Source organism: Ctenopharyngodon idella, chromosome 1 (genome assembly GCF_019924925.1).
Source record: "Ctenopharyngodon idella isolate HZGC_01 chromosome 1, HZGC01, whole genome shotgun sequence".
NCBI classification, from domain to species: Eukaryota; Metazoa; Chordata; class Actinopteri; order Cypriniformes; family Xenocyprididae; genus Ctenopharyngodon; species Ctenopharyngodon idella.
Window position 1 is genome coordinate 27,468,541 of NC_067220.1, and position 27,804 is coordinate 27,496,344.

Here is a 27,804-nt window from a genome sequence, read left to right on the forward strand (position 1 = left end):
TTCATCACATGCGCTCACAACAAAAGACAAACACGTGGAACATGACTGCCCGAACCCTGACACAGAACCGAAACCAAAATAGACTAAGTGCCAGGATCTGAGCACCTCGCTCCACACACAAAACAGCTCATGTGGACAGGATAGCGTACGGCCTGAGCGAACTCGGAACAGCACGCTCACGATGACAAGATAGTAGGAGTGTCAAACAAGAATAAACCAGACCGAAGTGACAGAACCCTAACAGGTATCTATTAGTTATTTATGTTAACTCTATTCACCTGGTGGTGTCTTGCCTTAAGGTGGTATCTGCATTTTGGAACAGTGGTACTGTAGCTGGTTTCTAACTGGTCCAAGCGGGTCATTAGATGGTTCAAGCTGGTAAATCATCTTGGACCAGGAACAAACCCGATAAAGATGGTCAGTCTGTTTTTGTAACAAAGTGGCTGGTTGACCAGCAGTTAACCTAATTGGAAGAGCTACAATTTTCCAAATATAGTGGAGTTGTGGGCTTGTATGAACAAGGAATATACAGCTGAGTAAAAATTATTATTGCTCAGTACTACTAGACAAGCAAGTGATTAATTTTAGGGCAAAATGCAGAGAATGGAATGAGATACCTGACTTAGGTTTCTCCTCAGGTTTACTGTTGACATGTTCTTTGTGAAGATGGGGTTGAAGGAATGAGAAATGGCATGAGAAGAGACAGAAAGAAGTAAGGCAGAAAGATCAACATGCGTGATCTTGTTGAGCACATGAAAAAAGGCTATGGACAGAGGAGTCATGAAATTATCTGCCATTTATAAAGGCCATTGGTACTGGGAGAGATTTATGGGTTTGGGTTGTGATTTGGAATGGTAATAGCATTTCTGTCTAACTTTGTGAGTATTTAGAGGGAGAGAGAGAGAGAGAATTGCTTACCTTGCTCTATACTGCTGCTCTTTGCAGGGAGTTGTGGCAGTTGCCTGCCTCTGCGCCCTAATGACGTGGTCCCTGCTGGGGAATAATGTCCACCATGTGGAAGTTCTCTGGAAAGAGAGATTTTTCGTCAAAAATACAGGAGAAAAACAACTTGAAGATGAACACAAATTTTATAATATGATTGAAAGATTACGTTTCATTGTAATACACTATGTTGTTACGGAACAATAAAACATTTGATGGAGAAATTATTCATTTTTTGTTGTTGTTATTGTTAAAGGTGCACTGATAACTGTGTCTATTTTTGTGTCAAAATGTTTTACTTTAAATGCTGGAATACACTACACAACTTTTAAAATCTGAACAGATTAAAAAAAAAAAAAAACTTTAAAAATGACTTTAAAAATGGTTACAGTGAAAACATCAGCATCATACACTAAATGACTGAACCTGGTGGTTCTGGTCGCGCTCGTGCTGAGGCAGAGTGGAAACTCAGATCATGAGGTTGCCAGATGGAGCTTGCCAAACATTTTGAGAGGGGCGTGGACCTCTCGAGCGGTTCTGCGGCTCGTGAGACAGAACTGCTGGGAGAGGATGCTCTCAGCCACCCTGTCCCGCATATGCTGAGCTGTTGGAGATTATGGAACGGAGAGAGACTGCGCGCGATAAAAAAGAATGACGACCGGTTTCTCTCTTCAGCTCCAGTGAGCCTTTCATTCCTTCCTGACCTGCATACTGAGGTTGAGGGGGCATAGAAGAACCCATATTAAAAAAAAAAAAAAAAAGGCTTGAAAGGGTGGTAGACCTCACGTTTTCCATGGTGTTAAGTCGCCACCATGTGGCCGCAGTTTGAACTTGTTTTTAGGTCTTGGTTACTATTTAAATACTAAAGAATTTTCTTTGTAGACCACTGTTCCCTGTGTAGGGTTTGTGGAAGAAATATGGGTATGTGTCGATGCCACTGACTGATGAGAGGGTTTGCTAACCATCTCATTTTCTGGGCGGACATCGACACTGACAACTCTGCCATCTAAGCCCCTTAAAGTGATATCTCGCTTAAATGGCAGGGCATACAAGGTAAGCGGGTCAGGCTGGTGCTGCTTTGCACACGATGGCTGTGTTGCAGGCGTACCAGGCTGACCTGCTGAGGGACTTATAGACCAAGGGCTTTCTCCTCAATGTGCTGGTTTTGCCCTCTGAATTTTTCGGCTCCTCCGTCGAGGCGGTGATGGAAAAGTTCAGAGAGGCGAAGGCGCGCTCAGCGGCACTCAACACGTGCATACTGCTAAGGTCTGAGTCCTCATCCAGACAGACTGGACCTGGCCCGTCCCGGCCCAAGGGCTGATGACAGGGCTAGAAGGCTGAGGGATGTGATCCATCAAAAACGCGGTCAGCGTCATCGATGGATCTCCTCACTCCAAGGGTGATTAGAACTACCCTCTCCGTTCTTCTTACATCAGGCCTGTGGCTGGGCCAATAGTGAAAAGGCCCTTTCAGGCTTGTAAGGGTGGTAGACCCCACATTTTCCATGTTGGTAGGTCGCTACCCTGTGGCCACAGGTTGAACTGTTCCAGGTCTTTTAAACTATTTAAATACTAATGTATTTCTTTGTAGACTGCTGTTCCCTGTGTAGGATGTGCGTGGGCATTCATCTAAAATTAGGAAGGAATTTTTTATTTAATCTATTGTGAATAATTAGGGCCCTGAAGTTCCCTGTAGGTTGGCTAGAACGATTTTTAGAGAGAGAGAAGTACCATTTGGGTCTTCTTAGGTGAGTGTGCTGGTTTTGCTTATTGTATGTTCTTTGGTGAGACCACCGCTCTTTTATGTTCTCTTTAACAGCTAGTGAGCTGGTCTCCTCTCACTTGAGAGTGGTTTTGAGGCCGCTGCTCTGTTGCAGGCTGGACCTCTTCAGGCCGCCTTGATAGCCACCTCAGGGTAGAGTAGTTTGTCTCCTCTCCTACAAGGTTTGGAGGGCTGTTTTGTAAGCAAAGAGACAAGCACTTTGACTTTGGATATGTTAAAAGTAGCGTCAGTGTCACTCCTCTTAATTCTAATTAGGATAGCTAAGGCTTTAAAGGGAAAGATCAGCCACCTTAGCGGTGTCAGATTGAGAGATTATGCCTCCTCTCTTCTGTGAGAGTTGTTCTGTTGAGGCCGCTCTGAGGAGCGCCAGGTAGACCTATGATCTTGGGCTGGCCCTTACCAAGACTGCCCTGACAGCTGACCTAGGCTAAGCGCTAGGAATTGTTGAGGTGGTCTGCTAAGCATTCTTGCCCCTGACCCTTCATTAGGTGAGTGTAGATTCCCTTTTGCATCCCTAGTGCTGGCCTCCTCTCAATAAAGAGTCGTCTGGCCAAGGCCCGCCCCCTTCTGCATTGGGGCATAATGCAGGTTGGTGTAGAGGCAGAATAGGTGGTTTAGGCCCCTTTTCACTTGGTGAATAGTATGCTCTTTGCTGTGGTTACTAGTTACTGTTAGGGCCTAGCTAGGCTCTCTCTTAAGCCCGCTGAACGAACGTTCAAGCTTTGGGTTGATTATGGGTGGCTTTTTTGATGAAAGGCCCCCATTCCCCAAGGGCCGAGTACAGATATCATTTCTGTCATGATTGAGTCTCTATGGTAGGCCTCCACCCTGTAGCTTTCTCAGGGTCATGCGGATGGTACTCCCTTGTTACACAATGTGTTATGAGTGCTTCACTTTTAGCTCTGTTTTTTAACTGCCCTGCATCATGGGTCAGGTCGAGCAGCGTTTTGACCTTCACTGCGGTCTGGTCATTTAGTAAGCTTCCTTGCAGCCCAAGCATTGCCACGAGCTGACGCCCGTGTTCTCCTGGAGTAGTAGGCCCTAGGGGACCTCCACCAGGGCATGATGGTGTAAGTTTGTACTCCCCTTACTTAAAGGGTAAAAAGAGTTGTTACTGAGTACACTGCTTATTGGTGATGTGATAGGTCCTTAGGCACTGTTTAAACAGTCTATCTCTGCTACTAGACTTGCTATAAGGTAGTTGGCCTTAGCAGGCCTCCCTTCAGAGTGCATCTCCACCATGTTGCGCTCTTAACAGCCAGCAGATGCGCTGTCAGGTAGCTGGCCTTAGCAGGCCTCCCTGTTAGCAGCCCACAGTAAATGGGTTTTTGGTAGCTATTTTGATTGCCTTCAGATAGTAGGCCTTAGCAGGCCTCCCTGTGAGCGAGTCACCAGCACTTTTAGTTTGTGACAGCTAGCAGATGTTTGCTGGCAGGTAGCAGGCCTTGATAGGCCTCCCTGTGAGTGAATCCCCAGCATTTGAGTACTTGGCAGATAGCAACGACTTGCTATCAGATAGATGGCCTTAGCAGGCCTCTCCGAAGGTGAGCCCCAACAGTGTGGGAGCGGTATTTAGCCACATAGAACTGGCTACCAGGCAGCTGACCCTAGTAGGCCGCCCTGGAGGCTAGTCCCCAGCAGTAATGGGTTCTCTGGTAGACGTGCATAGATTTGCTTCAGATAGTAGACCTTAGCAGGCTTCTCTGAGGGCGAGTCCCCAGCAGTGTGGGTATCTGGCAGCTAGCGAATGCTTGTTCTGTTTGTTGGCCTTAGCAGGCCTCTCTGAGAATTAACAGGCCTCCCTGTGGGCGAGCCCGAGTTTTGCAGGCTTTGGACAGCTAGCTAGACTTGCTATCAGGTAGCTGGCCTCAGCAGGCCTCCCTGAGAGCCAGCTCCCAATAAGTGGGTGCATGGCGGCTGTAATGACTACATTCAGCCAGTGAACTTTTGCCATCGAGATGTTTGGCCTTAGTGGGCCCCTCTGAAGACGAATTCCCCACAGTGTGGGTACTTCTCTGCCAGTTAAGACTCGATACCAGGTGGTTGGCCGCTGTAGGCTTCCCTGATGTGAGTCCCCAGCAGTTGGGTATCGGTCAGCAAGGTCTTGCTGTCAGGTGGTTGGCCTTTCTGGCCCCCCTGAGGCCGCACGTTACTACGTGTAGCTGGCTTGGCTAATCTAGTTCACCTTCGTATTCTAGCCTATAGCCTGGTCGACCTTATAGGTCAAGCTTGTACTCTCCTCCCCTCACTTGCAAGGGTCGATAGCACTTCACTGAGTTCTGCTTTCTAGGATGCCCATCTCTAAGATCTGGTCTGAGTTGGTCTTCTGCCCTCTTGCATTTCCTCTTTCTGGATGCCCCTTTGTGAGACTTATGTATCTAGAAACTCTGTTTCTGAGGAAACGGACAGGTTGTTGGCAGACTAGGTTACTAATAGAGCTAGAAACCAGGTCAGCCTTCCTGGTGGCATTCAGGGTTGACTTTGTTCCCCTGAGAAGTGACTGGCTGGGGTTCCTTCGGGCCCCCTAGCCACACACCCTTAAAGGAACCCCTTCTTTTGAAGTTGTTGGTTCCAGGCCTTTGAGCGGCCTTGGCAGACCTTCATGTGTTATTTATGGAGGCCTCTTTGAGGCTTATAGTGACTTGAGTGCTGTCACTGACAACCCAGTTGTGTACCAGTAGGGAGAGTGGGTCTGGCATTTCATTTGAAACTGCTTGATTTTGACAGTTGTCACTGCCATGCATTGACATGCACTCCCCTCAGGATTGCGGTGTGGGTATATCATTCCCCTAGGGTTTTGACACGCGCAAGTTCCCTTTCGAAAGGGAACGTCTCAGTTTATGCATGTAACCATGGTTCCCTGAGAACAAGGAAAGAGACGCTGCATCTTCCAGCAATGCTGAGGGGCCTGCCTGCATACAGTCCCTTCAGACAATAAGTAGATGACATGTTATCTAGGCATCCCTTATATACTTTTGGGTCACACCTTTATGATGTCATGGGCTGTTTCCAGTCAATATGATATTGCCGTGATTTGATAAGTGTTTCAGACACCAGTTCACGTGGCGTCGTTCTCCTAGTGTTTCGACGCAGCATCTCGTTCCCTGTTCTCAGGGAACCATGGTTACATGCGTAACCTGAGACGTTTTTGCTGGTAGGGGTTTCTATCAAGTTCAAGAACACTGTTGTAACAGCCAGCAAAACAAAATAACAAATAATCACCTGGTGCACCTTTGAGATTTAAATGTTATCAGTTAAACAAATTAAAATTCATGCCGATAACATTTTTAAGAAACAGACTTTGTACGACATCATAATAACCAGAAGTGCACAAACTAAAGCAGATAAATCAAGTTCTGAGGGGCTCCCAGCATGCACCTGTCAGCTCGTGGGGAGTTAGGGCAGGAACCCCCTAAGCTTGTCTGGCCAAAGGGCTTGAGGGGAGGCTCTCTCCTCCTCCTGCTGCCCCTCAGGATAGAGGTGGGCTGAAGTCTAAACACAGCCACAGCAAAGAAGGCCAAGGACAAACAAAACAAACAAACAAACAAACAAACAAAGGTAAATTATATAATGAGATAATCAGACAAGCAAAAAAAAAAAAAAAAAAAAAGTGAAAAAAACTGAAAGGGTAAACCAATTACAAAGGTAAAACTAGTGAATAAGCTGAAATAGATTAAAAATAATAATAATAATAAAAAAAGAGGTGATAAAAAAATATGTTTAAAGGTTTATTATGAGATCTTACCTGTCACCATCAATGGTTTTCTTGTTGGCTATCTGACAGCTTGGCCTATCCAAATTGCCAGAATGCCTTTGAGATGGAAAATGACTGATCCAGAAAACAAACAGTGTGGAAAAAACAAAAACAAAAGGAGGAATGTAACAGCTAAATGTAAAGATACTATGGAGTTCAAGGCCAGGATGGTGGATCTCTGATTTAACCAAAACAGTTAAAGGCTGAGATTGCAGAATGCTGAAGAACACTACAGTTTAAAAGTTTGGTGTCAGTAAGATTTTTTAATCGTCAATCTGTTATCCTCACCAAATTGCATTTATTTAATCAGAAATAAAGTAAAACAGTAATATTGTGAAATATTATTATACTTTTTTATTTCAATATATTTAAAAAATGTGATGGTAAAGCTGTGATTGTAAAGCTGAATTTTCAACATCATTACTAAATTATCATTCTAAAATGCTGAGTTGCTGCTCAACAAATATTACTCATATTATTATTATTTTTTTATTATTATTATTTTATTATTATTATTATTTTTTTTTTTTTTTGTATGTAAAAAAGTAAGTGCCTCACTGACCCCAAACTTTTGAAATGTTTTTGAAACATTACACAGACAATGTGCCATGGCACAGTTTGGTTGTGGAGTAAGAATAGTATACTTGTAACAGTATACTGGATTCCCCTTTGCTTTCACATACCTTTCTCGTTCAGGTGAGTGGAAGCTTGACTCTGGTCTTAAACAAGTTGTGCTGGCACTTCTTACTCTGTCTAATGAAGGCTGAAGATCACTGGAAAGAAAGAAAGAAAGAAAGAAAGAAAGAAAGAAAGAAAGAAAGAAAGAAAGAAAGAAAGAAAGAAAGAAAGAAAGAATAATCAGTATCATACAGATTACTATTATGATAGTTGCTTGTTGCTATTATTTCTCAGGCATACATGTAAATACTGAAATATTTTCCAGCACCACACAAAAGATTTTAATTGCTCACTACTGCTCCTCACTACCTATTGATTGTACAGTTATCTTGTTTGGATTTAGTCAGCTGAGCACTGTCCCCTTACCCAGAGCTGACCTCATCTGTGAACCTGAGAACACGCTGTGGAATGGCACTAAGAGGGATAACTCCATCCCTCTCTGTTCGCCGTGACGGTTTGTTCTTTAAGCATGCAGGGAGGGTAGAGCTTAGCATAGGAAGAAATAAAGAAATAAACAAAAGCATGCATAACAGCCACAAAAAGAAAGTAAAAATAAACTAAAACTGAAGTAAAAGAAGATAGGGGCTTGGCTTTTTATATGCGAACATCACAAGAAGGTAAATTACTGATGCTCTCATTTTAAGATACACTATATGGACAAAGTATTGGGACACACCTCTTAATTACTGAATTGAGGATTTTCAATCATTGCCACAGGTGTATAAAATTATGCAGTCTGCATTTACAACGATTTTTGGAAAACTGGGTTGTTCTGAAGAGCTCAAGCTTTGTTCACTTCAGAATTCACTTGAAGAATTCAAGCATTGTACTGTGATAGGTTGCCACCTTTGCAGTCAGTTTGTGAAACTTCATTCCTGCCAGATATTTCATGGTCATCTGTAAGTGGGAGGCTATTATTCGAAAGTGAAAGCATTTAGGAACATCAGCCATGAAGCAGAAGACCACATAAAGTCACAGAGCGGGGTCACCGAGTGCTGAGCCACATGGTGTGTAAAAGTTGCCAATGCTCTGCTGATCCCATAGCTGATGAGTTCCAAACTTCCACTGGCATTAATATCAGCACAAAAATTGTGTGGTGGGAGCTTCATGGAATAGGTTCCCATGGCCGAGCAGATTCATGCAAGTCTCACATCACCAAGTACAATGCCAAGCGTTGGATGGAGTGGTGCTGGAGTCCAATGATGCAAGTTGTAAAGTTTGGTGGAGGAGGGATAATGGTATGGGGCTGTTTTTCAGGGGTTGGCCCTTACTTCTAGTGAAGGGAAATCCTAATTCTTCAGCATACCAAGACATTTTGGACAATGCTATGCTTCCAAATTTGTGGGAATAATTTGAGAAAGGCCCTTTTCTATTCAAACATGACTGTGCCCCATTGTCCATGTCTGGATGAGTTTGTTTTGGAAGAACTTAACTCGCCTGCACGGAGCCCTGACCTCAACCTCATCGAACACCTTTGGGATGAAGTGGAACGGAGATTGTGAGCCCGGTACTCTCGTCCAACATCAGTGCCTGACCTCACAAATGCTCTGGATGAATGGGCAAAAATTCCCACAGATACACTCCAAAATTTTGGGGAAGTGTGGAAGCTGTTATAGATGAAAATGGTGGTGGGGGGCAACTCCATATAAATATCTATGTATTTAGAAAGTGATGTCATTACAGTCCCTGTTGGTGTCCCAATACTTTTGTCTATATAGTGTATGACCTAGAGTCTATCGCTGTGATTGGAGTTGCCAACTTCAGTGTACAATGTTATATTGATATTTGGGTCATGATATGAAAATATTGTAATTCATGAAATATTCTTTTGTTTCGAATCAGTGGTTTGGATCACTTATCAAACCGCCAGAGTCACGTGAACTATTGAAATTGCAAAACACTTATGAGGTAGTGAAGCCTCATTTACTGAAATCATGTGACTTTGGCGCTCCGGACCACTGATTAGAAACAAAAGATTTGTAAAGCTTCGAAGCAGTGATTTGAAATCGGCCATCACTAGATATTGTTGAAAAGTCGATATTTCGTTTTTTTGGCGCACAAAAAGTATTCTAGTTGCTTTATAATATTAAAGTTGAACCACTGTACTCACATGAACTGTTTTAAATATGTTTTTAGTACCCTTCTGAGCATCTGAAAGTGTTAATTATCTTGCTGGCAATAGAGGCCTCACTGAGTCATCGGTATTTCATCAAAAATATCTTAATTTGTGTTCCAAAGATGAACGAAGGTCTTACAGGTGTAGAACGACATGAGGGTGAGCAATAAATTACATAATTTTCATTTTTGGGTGCATGGTAGTTAATTTGCTTTTTTTCTTACAAATTTTTCAAAAAAACAATATCATACACACAGTCACTTTTAAAGGAACACATTTTTAACTACAGTACAGAGATACAGCACAATGAAAAAAAGGGGGGTGGGGGGGCAATGTCTGTAATGACTAAAACGGCACACAAATCACAGTAGGCAGAGGTACAATTAGCATTACTGAAAGGGTCTGGAAGGCTTCACTAACAGAATGGTAATTTGCTCAAGCACAACATTGATACTCAGTTAGTTTCAATCAGCTTACCTGTAAATATCTTTATGTATACCATTCACTAACAATGGCATCTTTGGGGGAAGTGTGTTACAGTGCCTAGCTAATTTCCTTATTACATTAGCACAAACAAGCAGGCACCAAAAAAAAAACAGCAAAAAAAAAAAATGAAAATTATTACTCAAGCAAACACAAAAACACAGCAGGCATAGAGAACGAATGAAAAGTTAAATTATTAGAGATTTCATGGAAATTCTTAAAAGGAAAAAATAAACAAAGATCCTTGAATCAGGCACAAAATAAATAAGTATTGCACTAAATCCTCATTTGCTTGATTATATGTCTTTGCCAAATAATCTGTATGCTCTAAAATTGTCAAGAAATAAGTATTAAAAATGAACATAGAAATGCAAGGGATTCTGGGATACAGGTAACTCAGAGTGGCAGCTTACAGTGAGGGTTTGATTCACAGCTCTGGATTTTTACCTGTTTGTATGCAGGCACTCAGCACTCCCACCTCGGATTGATCTGTGCATCTCCAGGACCTCGCTGAGGTTGCCATGGTGATGGTGACACATTGACAATTTGACAACCAAACATAAAAGAAAAGTAAGAGGATGGTGAAGAAAAAAAAAGAAAAAAAGAAAAAAATGTGTAGAAAATAATAGACATGTATTTAGCAATATTTTTTACTATTATTAATGGGAATTAACTAAAAACTATGGCTGTTAGTCATATTAGTAGTATTAGTATTTAGTAAAGTAATAGCATAAAAAATTTTGTTGACACAATATGAAAATCAAGTCAAACTCCGTTTCTAAAACATTCAATGTTCTTGATGCTATACTTATCAATAATAGTAAAATATCTAGGTTTGAATACAATTATACAGTTCAATATAGCTAAAGCATACACTTAATAAAGAAACACAAATCAATGTAGAGTGCTACAATGTTTTCCACAAACACACACACACACATTTTTATATATGCATTTGGAGCATTAAGCACTAAAATAGCAATACCTGTCTTCTGAATATTCATAGTCAGAATCTCCGGAGCGATGTTCCTGGTGGGAGTCATGGTAACGAGAGGGAGAGTAGGAATGATGACGGTTTTTGTGGATCTCATCCAGACTCCTGATGAGAGGATGAAGGGTGATGAGTTGTACAGCACACATAAATCATCCTCTAGAGGGCAAGACACTTCACACAGCTATATCACCTCCAGCATAATATTCTTACAATATAACACTTATGAAAGCAAGTAGCCTATGTCCTCTGCATGAAAATGCGTGCATGAATGGGCTCTAATCTGTGTCTGTACACATGTGAAACACATGAACACTGTAAAAATGTTTTCATTATTGCAACATTTGTTTCCAACCATGTTTTTTAATTTAATTACTAATTATAATATATAATAATAGAGCAATAGTAAAGGTATGTTCAGTGTTAATTGTTGTTATGAGTGGTCAAGTCACTTTTATTTATACAGCGCTTTATAAAATACAGACCGTTTCAAAGCAGCTTTACAGTGATAAACAGGAAAATAACGATTCAGTGATGCAAACAGAATTCATTTCTGCTGTAAAGCAGCTCTAAAATGACAATAGTAAACAGTCATTATTTAGTTGAAATCAGTTCAGTGTTCTTTCGTTTCGGTTCAATAACTATGTAAAGTTCATCAATTATGAAATGATTTCAATTCAGCTAAAAAGCAGCTCTGCAGAAAACAGTGATTTCATCATTCAGGGGTGTGTTTCCTGTACAACGATATAACTCGCTGCTTCATAAACATAGTACGACGCATCGTTGAACAAATCAACTAGCTAGTCACGACTGTTTCCCGAAACCGTACTGTTGCAAATCTGTCGTTCAACCACGTTGGTGAATGATATCCCGCAGGTGGTGGAGTAATAACTTCTTTAAATGAATCCGTTTGAGATCAAATTAATGCTAGATTTTTTGCTATGAATTACGGAGATGGCATCTGAGGAGTAATTCTAATTTTTCTCAGTTATTTTGCTTTATTTCCAGATTCAATCATATGCTCGTTCTTACGTACCAGAGCACGTACGCACATGCGCACTCTTCAAAAACGGTGCTTAAAATCTCTTGACAAACTAAAATATGTAAATGACATTTGTATATATTTGAAATAAAAGATATATATTGTACTTAATGTCAGCTTGCTTATTTTGCTCAAGATAACGATTTATTAAGTCCACATTTCATAAAAAAAAGAAACTATGCTTCTAACCACAGCTCGAGAGCTGTCGTTCCAACCACACAAGTTTGTGATGCAGTTTGCGAATATTCGTTTGAACTATGGTTTCGGGAAACACCAAATCGTTGAACTATGTTAGTAACGATGGAACATGCGATGTTAGTTGGGAAACGCACCCCAGCTAAGTTGAGTTCTCATCCAATAGTGTCAGTGCAGTCAAAACAGTAATATTGCTGAATATTAAGTGTCCCCAGTTAGTGGTCAGTTAGGTTGAATTTGTTAAACATGTAAATATGTGGTGTCCAAATGATGTGGCTCACCTCTGCATAGGGACATGTGCAGGTCGTGACCGGGCTCTACATTGGTCCTCTCTGTGCGGGGATACTGACCGCGAGCGATGCTGTATGGCCGCCTGTCTTTCAGGTACGGTCAGCGTACTTGACCTCTCTCTGTCTCTGGAGTTCCTCTCTGCTGCTTTAATACAAATACATTTTGTGTCACGGACTTATTCCAGTCAAAACAATACAGAAACCTTCTGCAGGGACATCAGAAAGTGATAATAACACACCCACATTCACATTTCTAAAACTACTACAACAATTCATGCCAAAGGATTGTGCTGAGGTTCCAGCACAACCGCTACTGCTCTACACATGCTAGAAAGAAAACAAGCAAAAAAAAAAAAAAAAAAACTTAAAAGGTTCATCTGATTTTGTCACCTTATGTGTTTATTTTCACAATCAATTGGTTTTACGTATTACTTTAATGTTATTCAAAGACAGAGTTAACTATATGTGGTGCATGAATTTTTTTCTTTTTGTGTTCTCATGAATATTTTTACCATCACCATGTCCTTTAACATTTCTCCATTTCTCCCATGTCTCCATAAACATTTGCTTCTCTCTCTCTCTCTCTCTCTCTCTCTCTCTCTTTTTTTTTTTTTTTTTTTTTTTGTATTTCTTGAGATAGCAGTTAAAATCCACTGGCATTTAACCAGCAATTAACCAGTAAAAAACAAATGAGAGATACACAAAGGCTTCATGCACAACGGTAAGCAAATAACATCCCAAAAGTACTTGCAATCAGTATCAATGTTATAAATTAATTTCCCAGAATTCAACTGTAAACAACTAAAGATAATGCTACAGTAAAATTGATAAAGGATTTGCTGGTTACAACCACAGGGATTAAGAGCTTTAATTAGGCTAACCCAATCCATCAAATCATGATGTGAAACAAAGCATTAACTAGACCTAAAAAGCGTATGTATCATTTCTGTATAATTTTCACTGAAACACATATAGATTCCTCTGCTACAGTTCACTTATAAAAATATCTGTGAAGCGAATGTATTATAGTACAATCTAACATTTAGAACTGGAGAGGAAGATTGAGTTGTTGTCAGGAATTGATGCTCTTTGTAAGAGAAATCTGACTTACATTTATAACATGCAGTTACATTAAAATGTAGATTTGGAAAGGAAATAAATTGTCTCCCATTCAAAGTTGAAAGAAAATTAGAATAAGGCCCAATTTAATCATTGAGTGCTACAGAGTTTTTGAGAATTCATGACTCATGCATCTGATATACATTTTTTATGATTGCTCATCAAAGCACTAACACTGAACAAGTACAGTTTTAATTAATAAACAGAATTTAAATGGAAAGCACTCAAATATCTGCACTGTAGACGTAAGCATGTAAATAAACATTGCACTAAATATCACTGCATAGATAATTAACATAAATGTCAAAAGATGTCTCATTATTAACCCCTCAGTATTGAAATTGACTATTAAAATGATACTGGTGCAACTCTATAGCAGAATGTCAATCACATAGATTGCCCAGAAAACAATCAATGATTTTATCTTGGATATCCAAGATAAATTTACAGTTTAAGAACAATATACAGTGTTTACTGCATATGGGAGTAGAACTGTAGCAAAATTCCAAATAAATAGATTATGATCCACAAATAAATGTAAAGATATTCACAAAAAATAATCGTATGCACAAATGAATAGAATGAGGTCCACAAATATATGTTAGGAGTTTCACAAAAATTAATTAAATTCACAAATAAATAAGAAATTTGCTAATAAAAAAACATATTCACAAATAGGTTTTTATGTCACAAGCACAACTCTGCCTTCATTTATTTGTGAATCACCACCTGTACATTTGTGAATTGCTTTCTGTGCATTTGTGGATCGCTGCGCGCATTTGTGGATCTCTTTCTGCGCATTTCTGAATCACCTCGCGCATTTGTGGATTCTGGAACAATTCTAGAGTCAGGACTGCAGACGAATCCACAAATAGGTCGACTCCACCCACCGACTACTCAAGCCAATTAGATAAACTATTATATTTTATGCGCCATTTAAAAATGCCAGAGAAACAGTGCTCTCTGCACTCTCTGAACAACAAAGGTATATTGGATACAGATGCGTTATGGAAGCATCACGTTATTCAAGATTGAACAGAAAGCCTCAATAATTAGCTATTAACTTATCTAACTGGATTTAACCTTGTGATAAACATGCGAGTTTGCCAGTTTATCAATCAAACACGGAAGGATATGAGCAGCAAACCAGCTATTAAACATTAACAGGCCCTTAAATAATAGTTTAAACATTAATTAAACGTTTTAACGTTACCATTGTTTGTAGAGAAGATATAGACTTTTTAAATGTGACAGGTTATTGAATTACATAGCCTATAGATTATGCATTTCAGTTAAAAATAAAATGTCCAACAGTCAAACACTTGATCACGCAAATATTTCAGATGAATCAGACTTATTAGTTTTTTATTGTAAAAGTTATTTACAGCATCCAAAATAAATACAAAAAATGTATTTTTCAGCATTGCAACCTCTTTATTTGCATGATCCAAAACCATAGTGATGCCGAGGCTCGTACTGTTATCACTGATGCTCGTTCAGGCTCATATTTGGTATTATACATGTGCAAGTTGAACGGGACATCTGTTTACTGCCACTGACTCGTCGTTTCTCACCATGCCACTTGTAGACAGTATAGCTGAATGTACATGGACACTAATAATGTAATCCATTTGTTTATAATGATTATAATGCCTTATTTGTTGCATCGCGCCATGCCACGTTGCTTGCGTCAGGTAGAGGTGTTATAGCCGGGGATCTGTGAATGATCATAATTCGTGCATAGCCTTTTTCCCGATTCACTGATCCTGATGGTAATATAAAGAATATACTCCAAAAATCTTTTGTGTAGCGGACCCCGTCCGAATGATGGCTGAAACTTTACTGATGAGTTTCATGAAGTTTTATTGTACATTAGCTACCATGAAATGTACGTTTTTAACTCCAGATAATCACTGTAAGAGCTGATGCCTTTTCAGGGTTGCTTAACAAACTGGTAAACTTTCTATCCGTAAGAAAACACAGATGAACCGCAATAATGTGCACGACACGTTCTCTTGTTCATTACTGCAGTGATCAGTAACACTCAGACCATAATACCTGTAAAAATAAGAGAGTCCCTCTGTGCAAGACGGATAATGCAGACCTTATATATAATTACACCCACAAAAATATGTACAAAACAAATTAAAAGATTAATCACAATAAAGTCTGTTACATTTTGTAAATGGGGTGTTTTTATCACACAAATAGCTTCAGCTCAATTCCCGCCCCCGATTGTAAAGAAAAACGTGATTGGTTGTAGCGAGAATGTGCTGCGATTGGTCAGCGCAACGTGGCCGTTATCTGATTGGTTTGAGTAGTCGGTGGATGGAGTCGACCTATTTGTGGATTTGTCTGCAGTCCTGACGCTAGAATTGTTCCAGAATCCACAAATGCACGAGGTGATTCACAAATGCGCAGAAAGAGATCCACAAATACGTGCAGCGATCCACAAATGCACAGAAAGCAATTCACAAATGTACAGGTGGTGATTCACAAAAAAATGCAGGCAGAGTTGTGCTTGTGACATAAAAACATATTTGTGAATATGTTTTTTTTATTAGCAAATCTCTTTTTATTTATTTGTGAATGTAATTAATTTTTGTGATACTCCAAACATATATTTGTGGATCTCATTCTATTCATTTGTGCATACGATTATTTTTTGTGAATATCTTTACATTTATTTGTGGATCATAATCTATTTATTTGGAGATTAACTACAAATCTACCTCCATAACTGCAGGTCTGACAACTTGCAGTGCTCTTATGTTAAAAATATGCATGAAACATAGTATAAAACAATTTAAAATATCAGCCACAGCATATTCTTCTTTTATGCTCTAAATTCTATAGCAAGCTTTTCTACAGGCATGCAACAGAGGTGACATCCATTGTCATAAGACCCATATTAATCCTGTTACATGCTGTAATGCAATCTTATAATCACTTTTTAACCTCTTGCTATTGCAGCTTGACAACAAAATTAATGAAGGTCTTATGAAGGTAATAAAAGTATGTTTTTATAGAGAGTGATTGACTTACAGAGTCATTCCTCTACAGTGTTCATGCACAATTCATGTGAGGTGTTTCTGTGGTTCACATTAAAACTCTACAGTATAGCCCAGCATAGGAGGAGAGAGACTGTATTCTGTACTTCAAAAACTAACACAACCTTCTTTATAATCCATTCTATTCTAACACAGCAATTCTAACACTAACAAAGCAACACACTTGTTCATCTTATTCTTTTATCTATGTGCCAATTAAGAATCATATTCAACTAATGGGCTTCTGTACAACTAAAAGGCTTGGAAGAAGAGTAAAAAAAAAACAAACAAAAAAAAAACAGCTGTATTCACTACAGTACACCTCTGCAGTAATATTAAGTGACATTAGCTTTCTCTCTCACCCTGTGTTGGGTTTCTACTCTTCGAACAGAGTAATCATTGCCCCCACCCACCTGAGGACACTACTGTTATACCATCATCATAATCTGTTTCAATGATGCGATGAGATCCTGAGACACACACACACACACACACACACACACATACACAGCATACAATTCAACTGCTGAACATAAAAACATGTATTATAACTGCATTATAACCTACATTCAAATCTATTCAAGTCTTATTTTCCTTTATAGTGTACAAAAAATCATTTTTTAAGATTTTGTTCGTTTGTTTTTTGTTTTTGTTTTTTTGCCGTTTTAAATTGCCCCAGTTATGCTATTTTAAGTGTTACTAATTTTGTTTTGAAGGTTTCCTACAATAGGTTTACATGTGTCAAAGGACAAAAAAAAAAAAAAAAAAAAAAAAAAAACTGTAATTTTCTCATAGTATACATTGCAGAATCATCTTTTACAGTTTCTGAAACACTCCGATAAAGGATTTAGTCTCTGTCTTCAGTCTAGGGGCACTTTAATAACTTTCAGAAATTTAAGTAATGGATCTTGATGCAGTTTTTCTATTATGATGTACTGTTAAACAATATATTAAGTTGAATTAATGCAATTCATTTGGGGGGTTAAAATAGGTCTGATTTTTTTTTTTTTTTTTTTTTTGTCTTCTTACCCTTAGTAATTAATATGGTTGCATTGTTTGAGTATTTGCTTGATTTATTTATACTGCAGTTGCTGATTTTGTTTTCATGTTTAGTATCTTCTTGTTCTGTGATTTCAGGATGCCTTTGTTCCTGTACTTAAAATTATCAGTTAGCTGCATTTTTAATCTTGTCAACAACATTGCTGATGGAAATGTTCATTAACAAAGTGTTTTTTGATTATGAGACTACAAAGACAAGGCAGAAAATATGCATAATGACGATAATTAAATGTTTTTTAAGATAAACTTTTAACAAAAATATGACAAGAAAACAAATAGCACAGCAAGATATTGACAAAGCACATTTTTTTAGATGAAGAAAAATCTTGAAATAATATGATTGTTTCAAATAATCCAATCATGCTGGGTATTGTCCCGCTTGAGCTTCGCGGGATAAACAATGAACACCAGTAAACTGAAGTGCTTAATTAACTCACCCAAATGCTCTTTCTGTAACAATGCAATAAAACCTATTTATAATGTGTAAAATGAATAACTGAAGAATTCACAACATTGTATTACACTAGTTATAATAATATTTCAGGAGATCAAGTTTTTACAAAACTGTTTCTTTTGTTAAATGTTGATACGTGTTTAAAGTAATAAATTTAATTTTAATTCTCATCAACAAAAATGTTGACAAAAACTATGAATAAAACAAACTAACAAAAAAACTGTTAAAAAAATATATATTAGTTAGACTATTTCATGATTGTGATGTTGTTAGTAGATTAGGAAAACAAGAACTTTGCTCTCCATGACATATACATTTCTCATAGAAAACATTAAATGAAGCACATAATATTGACCAATTTGAAACCATGTAAATAAAGGAAACAATTTGCACAACTTTTTTTTTTTTTTTTTTTTTGGTTTTTGCTACTTAGGAAATCTTCTAAAACTGGGGTTATGTATGCAACCCGGTTCCCTGTGAAGGGAACGAGACGCTGCATCATGGCATTGACGCTATGGGAATGCTCCTGTGTAAGCCGGTGTCTTAAGCACGTGTCTAAACACGCCAATCTGATTGGCCGAACATATGGCTATAAATTCTAAATTGTCTAAAAAAGACAATTCTAATTGTCAGATTCTAATTGTCTAAAAACGACGCACAGGTGTAACATAGGTGTGGCAACTTGACACAGCATCTCATTCCCTTCTCTGGGAACCGGGTTACATAACCCAAAAACTCCCCTTTGAAGTGGAACTTTGATGCTGCGTCATGGTGTTGATGCAATGGGAACTCGAGAGACAACACAGCCCAAGTGCCCAGCCCTTGTTCAGGAGCTATGGCCTCTTCCACAGCTGAAGAGCAAGTAGCTCACAGTGCGTGACCCTTACAACCCTGGAAAGATGATTCAGAGGATGAAAACACCTGCTCTTGAGTCAGAACTGGAACAGTCTCATGTACAGCAGGCCCAATGGAATAATGTTGGCCACTGCTGCCATGAGACCTAGCAATCTCTGCACTTATAGAACTGAAAGCTCCTGGCCTAGCCTGACGTCTCTTATGGTGGTTAGGATCGAATCTACACATGCAGATATGCCTGCACTGTGGTCAAATCCCACACTACCCGTAGAAAAGTGATTCTCTGTTTTGGAGAAAGCACACTCTTTTTGAGGTTTAACCTGAGTACCAGACGGTTTATGTGGGCGAGCCGTGCTCAATGCCGTGCTGCCGTGGCAAGCTTTATGAGTGCACTTGAGCACGGATTAAGCTATGTATTATATAGGTGGTTAAAGTCTTCATTATGATTTATATGGTTTATAAATATAAACGCGCAATTAGTCGACTAACCGCTTAAATGAACAACTACTAGTCGACTAGAAAAATCTTTAGTCGAGGGCAGCTCTAGTAGAAATATGCATCTTTTAGATCTATTGTCACAAACTCATCCTCTGATTGAATTTGTGACATGATGAGTTTGACGTCTTGAACCTGTATGTCCGAAGAGTACGGTTCAGGTCCTGCAGATCTAAAAACGGATGCAACCCCCAGTCCTTTTTAGATCCTAACAAGTACCAACTGTAAAACCCAGCATCTCTCTCTGGGAGGGGTAATCTTTCTATGTGCCCATTTGCACTCGCAGGGGAGAGATAGCCCACAAGTGTCTCTTCCACGTTAGGCATTGCCCCATACCCACACTCGCGCATCCTGACCACCGTAGTATATGTCAAGGTGGCCTGGGTATGTACGTGGGATGAATATGGGTTCTTTGATGACTTCAACATCTCAGTGTGGAGGTCAGGGAAGAACGCAACAATGGCGGCAGGGAAGGTGCACTCTAGCTGAGGTGAAGAAGTGAGCGATGGCTTGGAACGAATGACCGCTTACTTCTCATTTGGCCAACTGATCTTTAACTTGGCCACTGCTTGAGCAATAACCTCGAGCAGCTCTTCAAATGCGGCAGATTTAAGGAAACTGCTCTGCCGAATCAACCATCTGCTTGTCTACCTCCATCCCCTCAGAGTTAGATTCAGACAGCATGAGTTCCTCATTTTGGACTAAAGAAATCGCAGAGCGAACGTAGAGATCCAAAACGGGGTCCTCAGAGTTAGTAGAGACAGCAAGAGATAGTGTGTACTCACCCGTCTCCACCAACTCGACCTGCGATCCCCATGAGCTGAGACACCACACTGTCTCGGCAGCAGCGGGACCCGAGCCACGAGGTGCAGTTGCTTGACTCTCATCCCTCAGGAAGAGAGCCAAGCGGGATTGGAGCTTAAGCATATTGTAATTTCACAATGTACACAATCAGCCCACTCAAGGACTAACCAAGCATGCTCCTAACCCAATATAGAAAATGCACGTCATGTGAGTCATCCGCTGTAATAAAGTGTGTGCACGAGGCACACATCTCCTATAGTTCAGTCCTGAAATTGTTTTCTAACTCCTGTCTAAAGACTTAAAATACACACAAAATACAGGAACAGACACACGCTCAACAAGCAAGCAACTTCTGAAGACAAAGAAGCTGACCATGTGCATTTCTGGCATCTGCTTCGTTCCCATAGCATCAACGAAATGACACAGCATCAAAGTTCCACTTCGAAGGGGAATATACTTTATCTAAACAGGTAATCAAGTCATCTAGACTCAAATTTTAAGACATTGTATGGTCAGTAGATACATTTCAAATTATTTTAAAAATTATGTAAATAAATAAAAAAATAAAAAACATGCAAACTGTTGCCTTCATTATTTAAGTTCTATGAACAGCTCACGTTTTACAGTGACAACACACACTAGTAGCACATATACTAGCTTTTACTTACTTTGTAGTTTTTTACTAGGACTATCTCCATGAACATGTCTGCGTGGGAGGCAGGGGGATGGCTGAGGCAACGGTAGGGATGACACATCATGGGTCTGCAATTTGTACCAGTGTGGCTGATCGTCCAATAAAGCTGTTTCCAGCTCAATCAGAATCTGGGCAAAGAGACAGCCAGAAAGAGGAATTTGAACCATGATAGAGGATTTGAACCTATTTGGAGGCCAAAAGTTCCTGAAGGGTCCTGTACTGTATTGATGTTATGTTAAGTGAATCCAGTGGAGTCAATGAAATTGAACACATTACTTCAAACATGCACTTTTCATTGAATTCACTTCTGAAATGAATTTATACAAATACATATTATATGATGTTCTGAACCTATATATAGATACATAGATATCTTACTGTCAAAACAAAATAATTGAAGCAGACACACCTCTCCCAGAAATTCACTCTCTTCTTCCTGGACTCTGGGCTGGTCCCAAACAGTGATCTCCAACATGCGCTCTCTGAAGTCTCTGCGGTTGATGTGAGAATACAGGAACGTCTGGTTCCATTTTGGCTCTGCACTCTTCTTCACAGTTTTCGTCCTTCTCTTGCTCTTGTCACTAGAGGAATGTAGTGTGTTTAAAAGAGTGTGTACACTCTGCAAAACTTCTCTGCAAATTTCTCCCAAAAATCAGCACAGAAAAAGCAACAAAAAGTCTGCAGATTCCATTTCCACCTGCTTATTATTCAATCTTTTTACATGGAATGCATTTTATAAACTCAGCATTACCCAAAATGGAAAATGCAACTCAGGTCTTAGAGTACAAAGCTAGTATACTGATAAATATATCATGAAAGAAAAAAAATATATACAAAAACATAACAAATACTTAAAAAAATAAAAATAATATGTATTAAAAATAATGTATTTCTGATGCCACCAATCTACACTATTATTCAAAATTTGTAGTCTCTTATGCTCATAATGACCTTTGTCTTTGATAAAATCTTTATTTAATCAAAAAATACAGTAAACTTTAACATTGTGAAATATAATTACAATTTAAAATAACTATTTTCTATTTTAAAGTATTTTTGAAAGAGCAAGCTGAATTATTAGCAGCCTTTGCTACAGTCTTCAGAATCACATGATCCTTCAGAAATCATACTAATATGCTGATTTGGTTATTTCATTATTATTATAATTTCTTATTATTATCATTATTGAAAATAGTTGGGCTGATTAATATTTTTGTGGAAACTGTGATACATTTTTTCAGGATTCTTTGATGAATAGAAAAACATTTATTTCAAATAGAAGTTTTCTGTAACAATTTAAAATGTTCTTGCTGAATAAAACTATATTTTTTATTTAAAAAATGAAAATGAAATTTTGAATGGTAGTGCATGCAAACTATTACCTCTTGAAAAAAAAATCTGTAAATTTAAATATATTTTAGGTTTGTTTTTTTGTTTTTTTACCTTCTATCAGGAAGAAAATACATTTTGACGTAGGGATTTCTGGGTCGTCCGTCAGGTCGGGGGGGCAGTTCTCGTGCTTGTAGGACATTTACAATAAGCTGATGGCCCACTTTATCATACCATAATTTCACCTTGGTAAAAAGAAATAACACTTTCTCAAATTTCACAAAATGTTGGCAATACATAATTTAAATGTGAGCTAGCAGATAAAATATGTCATGTCACCAAACCACCTTCCTTTTCAGTTGAGAAAACAGGGCTAAATATTTTCTCTGCAAAGCGGTTTTACACTTACCGACAGCTGGCCTGGCAGTACCAGAGGGAGGTCTCTCAACATCCCGGGACTAGTTGGTGACATTACAGAGATGGATGGACGGTCCATCTTTTGTGATTCATCTATAGAACTCGAACCAGCTGTAATTTTAAATAGCTGACATGTTAAATGTGCAGCTGTGAAGATGTATTGCATGCTTAGTGGAGAAATGGCTTAATAACAAGGATAAAATTAGGAGTTAAAGTGATAATTCATGCAAATATGTAAATTCTGTTATCATTTACACACCCTAATGCAGTTCATTTTGCTAGATTTTCTCATCAGTTTTTGTCATGTCATTCAGATTCATTTATTTTTAATTATTTATAGTCAGTTTTACTCTTACTAAAATTATATCTAGTTTTATTCTATAAATTAATATTTTAGTTTACAAAAGTGTATAATTAAACAAAATATCCCCCCCAAAAATATATATAGTATTGATTTAAACATGAATGAACATGTAATCTTAATTCTAAAATAATATTACAAGGAGTACATTTAAGAAAAAAAAAAAATAAAAATTATATATATATATATATTGTAAATTCTTTACCCTTTATTCATTGTCAGTTTATAAACAAAAAAACATTAACATTGTTAACATTGTTAATGACATGAGTGTGAGTAAATTATGACAGAATTTTCAAATGACATGAGTGTGAGTAAATGATGACTATTCAGTCGATGAATTTTCACAAAACTTACTTGATTCTAGAGGAGGATGTGATGTCCCGGGAAGTCTAGGTGTATCTCTGTAGAAAAATTGAAACACAGGAAAAAAGAATGTCAGTTGACAGATCATTAGTTTTTCTCTCTGTCAGTTTTTTCCACTTGAGACATCATGGAAACACTGTCCAGTCAAAGGAAAGAAAAGGGAACCAAAGGACCACTTTAATGTAATGGTTGAACAGCTTTAACTGTGAGAGGAGGGTCTGGGCATGTAGGGTGACAATGGGACACTGGGAGGAATAATACTCTCAGATTCTTTACTTACTGATATGCTCTATAGACCTTTTTCAAGAAGTTTTTGGACAGAATACGTTGAATACATCTTTAACGTGCAACAGGAAGAAAAATCATTGGAGTCACTCATATATCCAGAGGTTTGTTATTTCATTTCCAAACCAGCTGTTGATTTTTGTGCTTTGTTTAGCTTACCCAATTGGTCTGGAAACAACTATTTCCACTTGAGGTGCTGACTGGGACTCTAGAATAATATTGTACACTTCCTTTTTAGTTGCTCCAGGCAAAGCCTTTCCATTCCACTGCAACACCTCATCACCTGAAATCAAAAAAAAAAAAAAAAAAAGAAAAGAAACCATTTAGCACTTAGTGGTGTCCTGCATAGACAGACTGACTGAATAATGAGCTGTGAAAAATTACATGTAGCTATGCAACCAAAAATATCAACAGAGATCTAGCAAAAGACATCCATAAAGCTATGGTCAAAAAGATTTTAAAATCTTACATAGTTATCTTACATAGTTAGCCAAATTTAAATAATCATTACCTGCTCGTAAATGGCCTACGATGTCAGCCAAACTTCCTTTCTTTACTTTGGTGATAAAGGCCCCCAGTCTCCCTGACTCCGTCATTTTCCCACCAACCACCTGGACAGGACAGATGAAAGAGTCAACCATGTTTACTCACAATCTGCAATAACAAATTAAGTACTGTTCTTCAGCTTCTTTACATAGACCTTTTGTAAAGCATGGCACTATGTGCTGTTTACGCTCTGCTTATCACTGTGGATAAAATGTCTGCCAAATGCATAAATAGGATAACAAAATATCCAATCATTTACCAGGGATGACAAAACAAAAGAAAAAAATGTGTTTAGAATTATAAAATAAGGAAATAAAAATATCAGGAGTACAGACACCAGAACAGTAAAAAAAAAAAGAAAGAAAAAAAACATACTTATGAATATGATTGTACAGATGATGGTATCTCTTCCTGGCTATGTTTACTCAGCTAGTTTTGTATAACCCTACACTTCAATTTTATAAAATGATCCATAAAAATCTGTTTGAAAAGCAGTTATTTAGAATTGGTTCATTTGCTAGCTGACAGAATAGCTTTGGATGTTTATTTCATTATCATTATTCCCATATTACAGTTTTATTATTATTATTATTATTATTATTTGTTTTGGTACTATTTTCACAAGATAAGCATTTTCAAAACTCTTAGTACAAAACTCCAAACTGATCACAATTGTAACACACCTAGTCCTTCTTTCAAAACCTGATCGCATGTTTTATTCTAGTTGTACGTATTTTCATTCCACATAATCATTGTTTTAAAACACGAAATCATTGTGATATGTAATGAGAACATTTGGTTTAATCACCGAAAGACCACAGTATGATCTTCTTTCAATTCAGTACTTGTAACAATCAGTTCATTCAATAGCAAACAATGCAAGATACATGTTTCAAATCACCCTTGTTGCTGAGTTAGTTTTTTTTTTTTTTTTTTTTTTTTTAATTGCTTTGGCACAATTTTCACAAGCAAGTGTAAAATTTTAAAAACTCTTAGTACTAATATCACAACAGATCATCAAAAGTGCACTTTTTTCAGACATTTCAGCATGTTTTCAATTGTGTTAGTACAATACACAAAATCACAAAGTATCCAAAATCATGGATTTTACTGGTCTTATTTACAAATGCTTAAACACAGTATGTCAGAAATGAAGACCTAATGTTCCAAACCTTAAATATAGTATTAAGCCTCCACTTCTGCAACAACAGCAGTTCAAAAGTATTGACAAAATATATAAAACAAATACTGAAACAATTGATAAGCATTTTTTTAAGTAGCAGATCACTGAAATATTGAGAAATAGCAGATTCCAATCTCAGCTGGAGGCATAGTCAGCTGTTGATGTTCTTTTCATTACATGGACATACAGTAAAATAGGACTCTTTGAATTGGTTTTGTTCAGTGTGGATGCAGAACAACACAGAGGGGCGGAGAGAGAAAAAAATAATGTCTGGGCGAGGGAGAGGAATTGTTGAAGGAGGAGAGGAGTAGTTGGATCAGGACAAGGGAGAAGAAGAGGTATGGGAGAGGAGGAAGAATATGTGCTGGATTGTGCATCTCTTAGCATTTCTGTTGATATTGTTTCGATAGACATAGTTTCTTGTTTGCAAATTCTGATATGGATAACCAAATGTAATGAATTCCTTAGTAGATTATAACCATTATGATCAAAGTGTGTGTGTGTGTGTGTGTGTGTGTGTGTGTGTGTGTGTGTGTGTGTGTGTGTGTGTGTGCGCGCGCTTGTTTTCATAAACAATCCAAGGTTCTTATTTAGTACAGTGGCTAGATTAACAAATAAACAGACATCACCAGAACAAAACATTTCATTACAGTTTAGTAGCGATGACTTTATGAATTTCTTTACTGAAAAAATCGAAAGCATCAGAAATACAGTTGTAAATGTACAACCCTTGACAGAGTTTTATGATTCAGCCTCAATTATCGTCCCTCAAGAACAGTTGCAGTGCTTTACAACTATAGGACAGGAAGAGCTAAATAAACTTATCACAGCGTCTAAACCAACAACATGTTTATTAGATCCAATACCCACTAAACTACTGAAAGAATTGTTACCTGTAGCAGAAGAGCCTCTTCTCAATATTCTTAACTCGTCTTTATCTCTAGGTCATGTTCCAAGACCGTTCAAGTTAGCAGTTATTAAGCCTCTCATTAAGAAACCACAATTAGATCCAAATGTATTGGCAAATTACAGACCCATTTCAAATCTTCCATTTATATCTAAAATACTAGAAAAAGTGGTGTCGGTCCAATTGTGCTCCTTCTTGCAAAAAAATGCTATCTATGAAAAATTTCAGTCAGGATTCAGGCCTCATCATAGCACAGAAACTGCGCTCGTTAAAATTACAAATGACTTACTTCTAGCTTCTGACCAAGGCTGTATCTCAATGCTAGTGTTACTTGATCTCAGTGCTGCGTTCGACACTATAGATCATAAAATACTCCTAGATCGACTACAGAATTACACTGGTATCAGGGACAGGCATTACGGTGGTTTAGGTCGTATCTATCAGACCGTCACAATTTTGTTTATTTAAACGGGGAAAAATCTAAGATAACGATAGTAAATTATGGAGTGCCTCAAGGATCTGTGTTAGGCCCTCTGCTATTTTCAATATACATGCTGCCACTTGGTAATATTATAAGAAGACATGGAATTAGTTTCCACTGCTATGCCGATGATACTCAATTATATATTTCAACACAACCAGATGAAAACTCTAAATTATCCAATCTGACAGAGTGTGTTAAAGAAGTAAAACATTGGATGACTAGTAATTTTCTTCTATTAAATTCAGATAAGACTGAAGTATTACTTATTGGGCCAAAAACCTGTACACAGAATCTCTCAGACTACAATTTGCATTTAGAAGGATGTACTGTTACTCCATCCTCGACAGTTAAAGACCTGGGTGTTATATTAGACAGCAACTTGTCCTTTGAAAATCATATTTTATATGTTACAAAAACAGCCTTCTTCCACCTCAGAAACATTGCTAAGATATGGAATATGTTATCTGTTTCTGATGCAGAATAGTTAGTTCATGCTTTCATGATGTCTAGACTAGATTACTGTAATGCATTACTAGCTGGTTGCCCTGCTTCCTCAATAAACAAGCGACAATTGGTACAAAATGCAGCTGCTAGAGTTCTTACCAGGTCAAGAAAATATGATCATATAACACCAATTTTATCATCTCTTCACTGGTTACCTATTAAGTTCCATATCGATTATAAAGTACTGCTAATGACCTATAAGGCTCTAAATGGTTTAGCTCCTGTGTACTTAACCGATCTTTTATCGCCCTACAATCCTTCACGCTCTTTAAGATCACAAAACTCTGGACTTCTGGTTGTACCTAGGATAGCTAAGTCCTCTAAAGGAGGGAGAGTGTTTTCACATTTGGCTCCTAAACTCTGGAATAGCCTTCCTGATAATGTTCGGGGCTCAGACTCGCTCACCCAGTTTAAATCTAGATTAAAGACACATCTCTTCAGCCAAGCATTCACATAATCCATCTCATATCAGATCAATTGCACATGACTATCTTTGCTTAATGTTATGAACAGCAGCTATGCTAATTATTCTCCATTTGCTTTTCTGATTTACCTCGGGACGCCCGTCCCGAGGTGACTAGAGAGTACATCAGTTTAAGTTTGGATCCAGCCTCTTAAG

General features: G+C 38.1%; 1 protein-coding gene across 17 annotated transcripts in view; it reads right to left on the bottom strand.

The window, feature by feature from the left end:
- Positions 1-27,804, bottom strand: part of rims1b (regulating synaptic membrane exocytosis 1b) — a 102,832-nt gene that overhangs the window by 21,466 nt on the left and 53,562 nt on the right. For 5 of the 17 annotated variants that reach the window (XR_007930678.1, XM_051897502.1, XM_051897563.1 and 2 more), the window contains 16 exons: positions 24,073-24,172; positions 23,721-23,844; positions 23,268-23,314; positions 22,542-22,660; positions 22,247-22,377; positions 21,213-21,384; positions 20,778-20,931; positions 16,856-16,912; positions 12,265-12,418; positions 10,741-10,854; positions 10,203-10,265; positions 7,162-7,251; positions 6,470-6,553; positions 6,103-6,216; positions 919-1,025; positions 618-656 (listed from right to left, as the gene is read on the bottom strand). Coding sequence is in view for 16 of the 17 variants with exons in the window: in XM_051897502.1 (XP_051753462.1) it covers positions 618-656; positions 919-1,025; positions 6,103-6,216; positions 6,470-6,553; positions 7,162-7,251; positions 10,203-10,265; positions 10,741-10,854; positions 12,265-12,418; positions 16,856-16,912; positions 20,778-20,931; positions 21,213-21,384; positions 22,247-22,377; positions 22,542-22,660; positions 23,268-23,314; positions 23,721-23,844; positions 24,073-24,172 (1,669 nt within the window). In the remaining variant the exon portion in view is untranslated. The remainder of the gene's footprint in view (positions 1-617; positions 657-918; positions 1,026-6,102; positions 6,217-6,469; positions 6,554-7,161; positions 7,252-10,202; positions 10,266-10,740; positions 10,855-12,264; positions 12,419-16,855; positions 16,913-20,777; positions 20,932-21,212; positions 21,385-22,246; positions 22,378-22,541; positions 22,661-23,267; positions 23,315-23,720; positions 23,845-24,072; positions 24,173-27,804) is intronic. The other 12 variants (XM_051897512.1, XM_051897548.1, XM_051897556.1 and 9 more) reach the window with 12 other exon arrangements.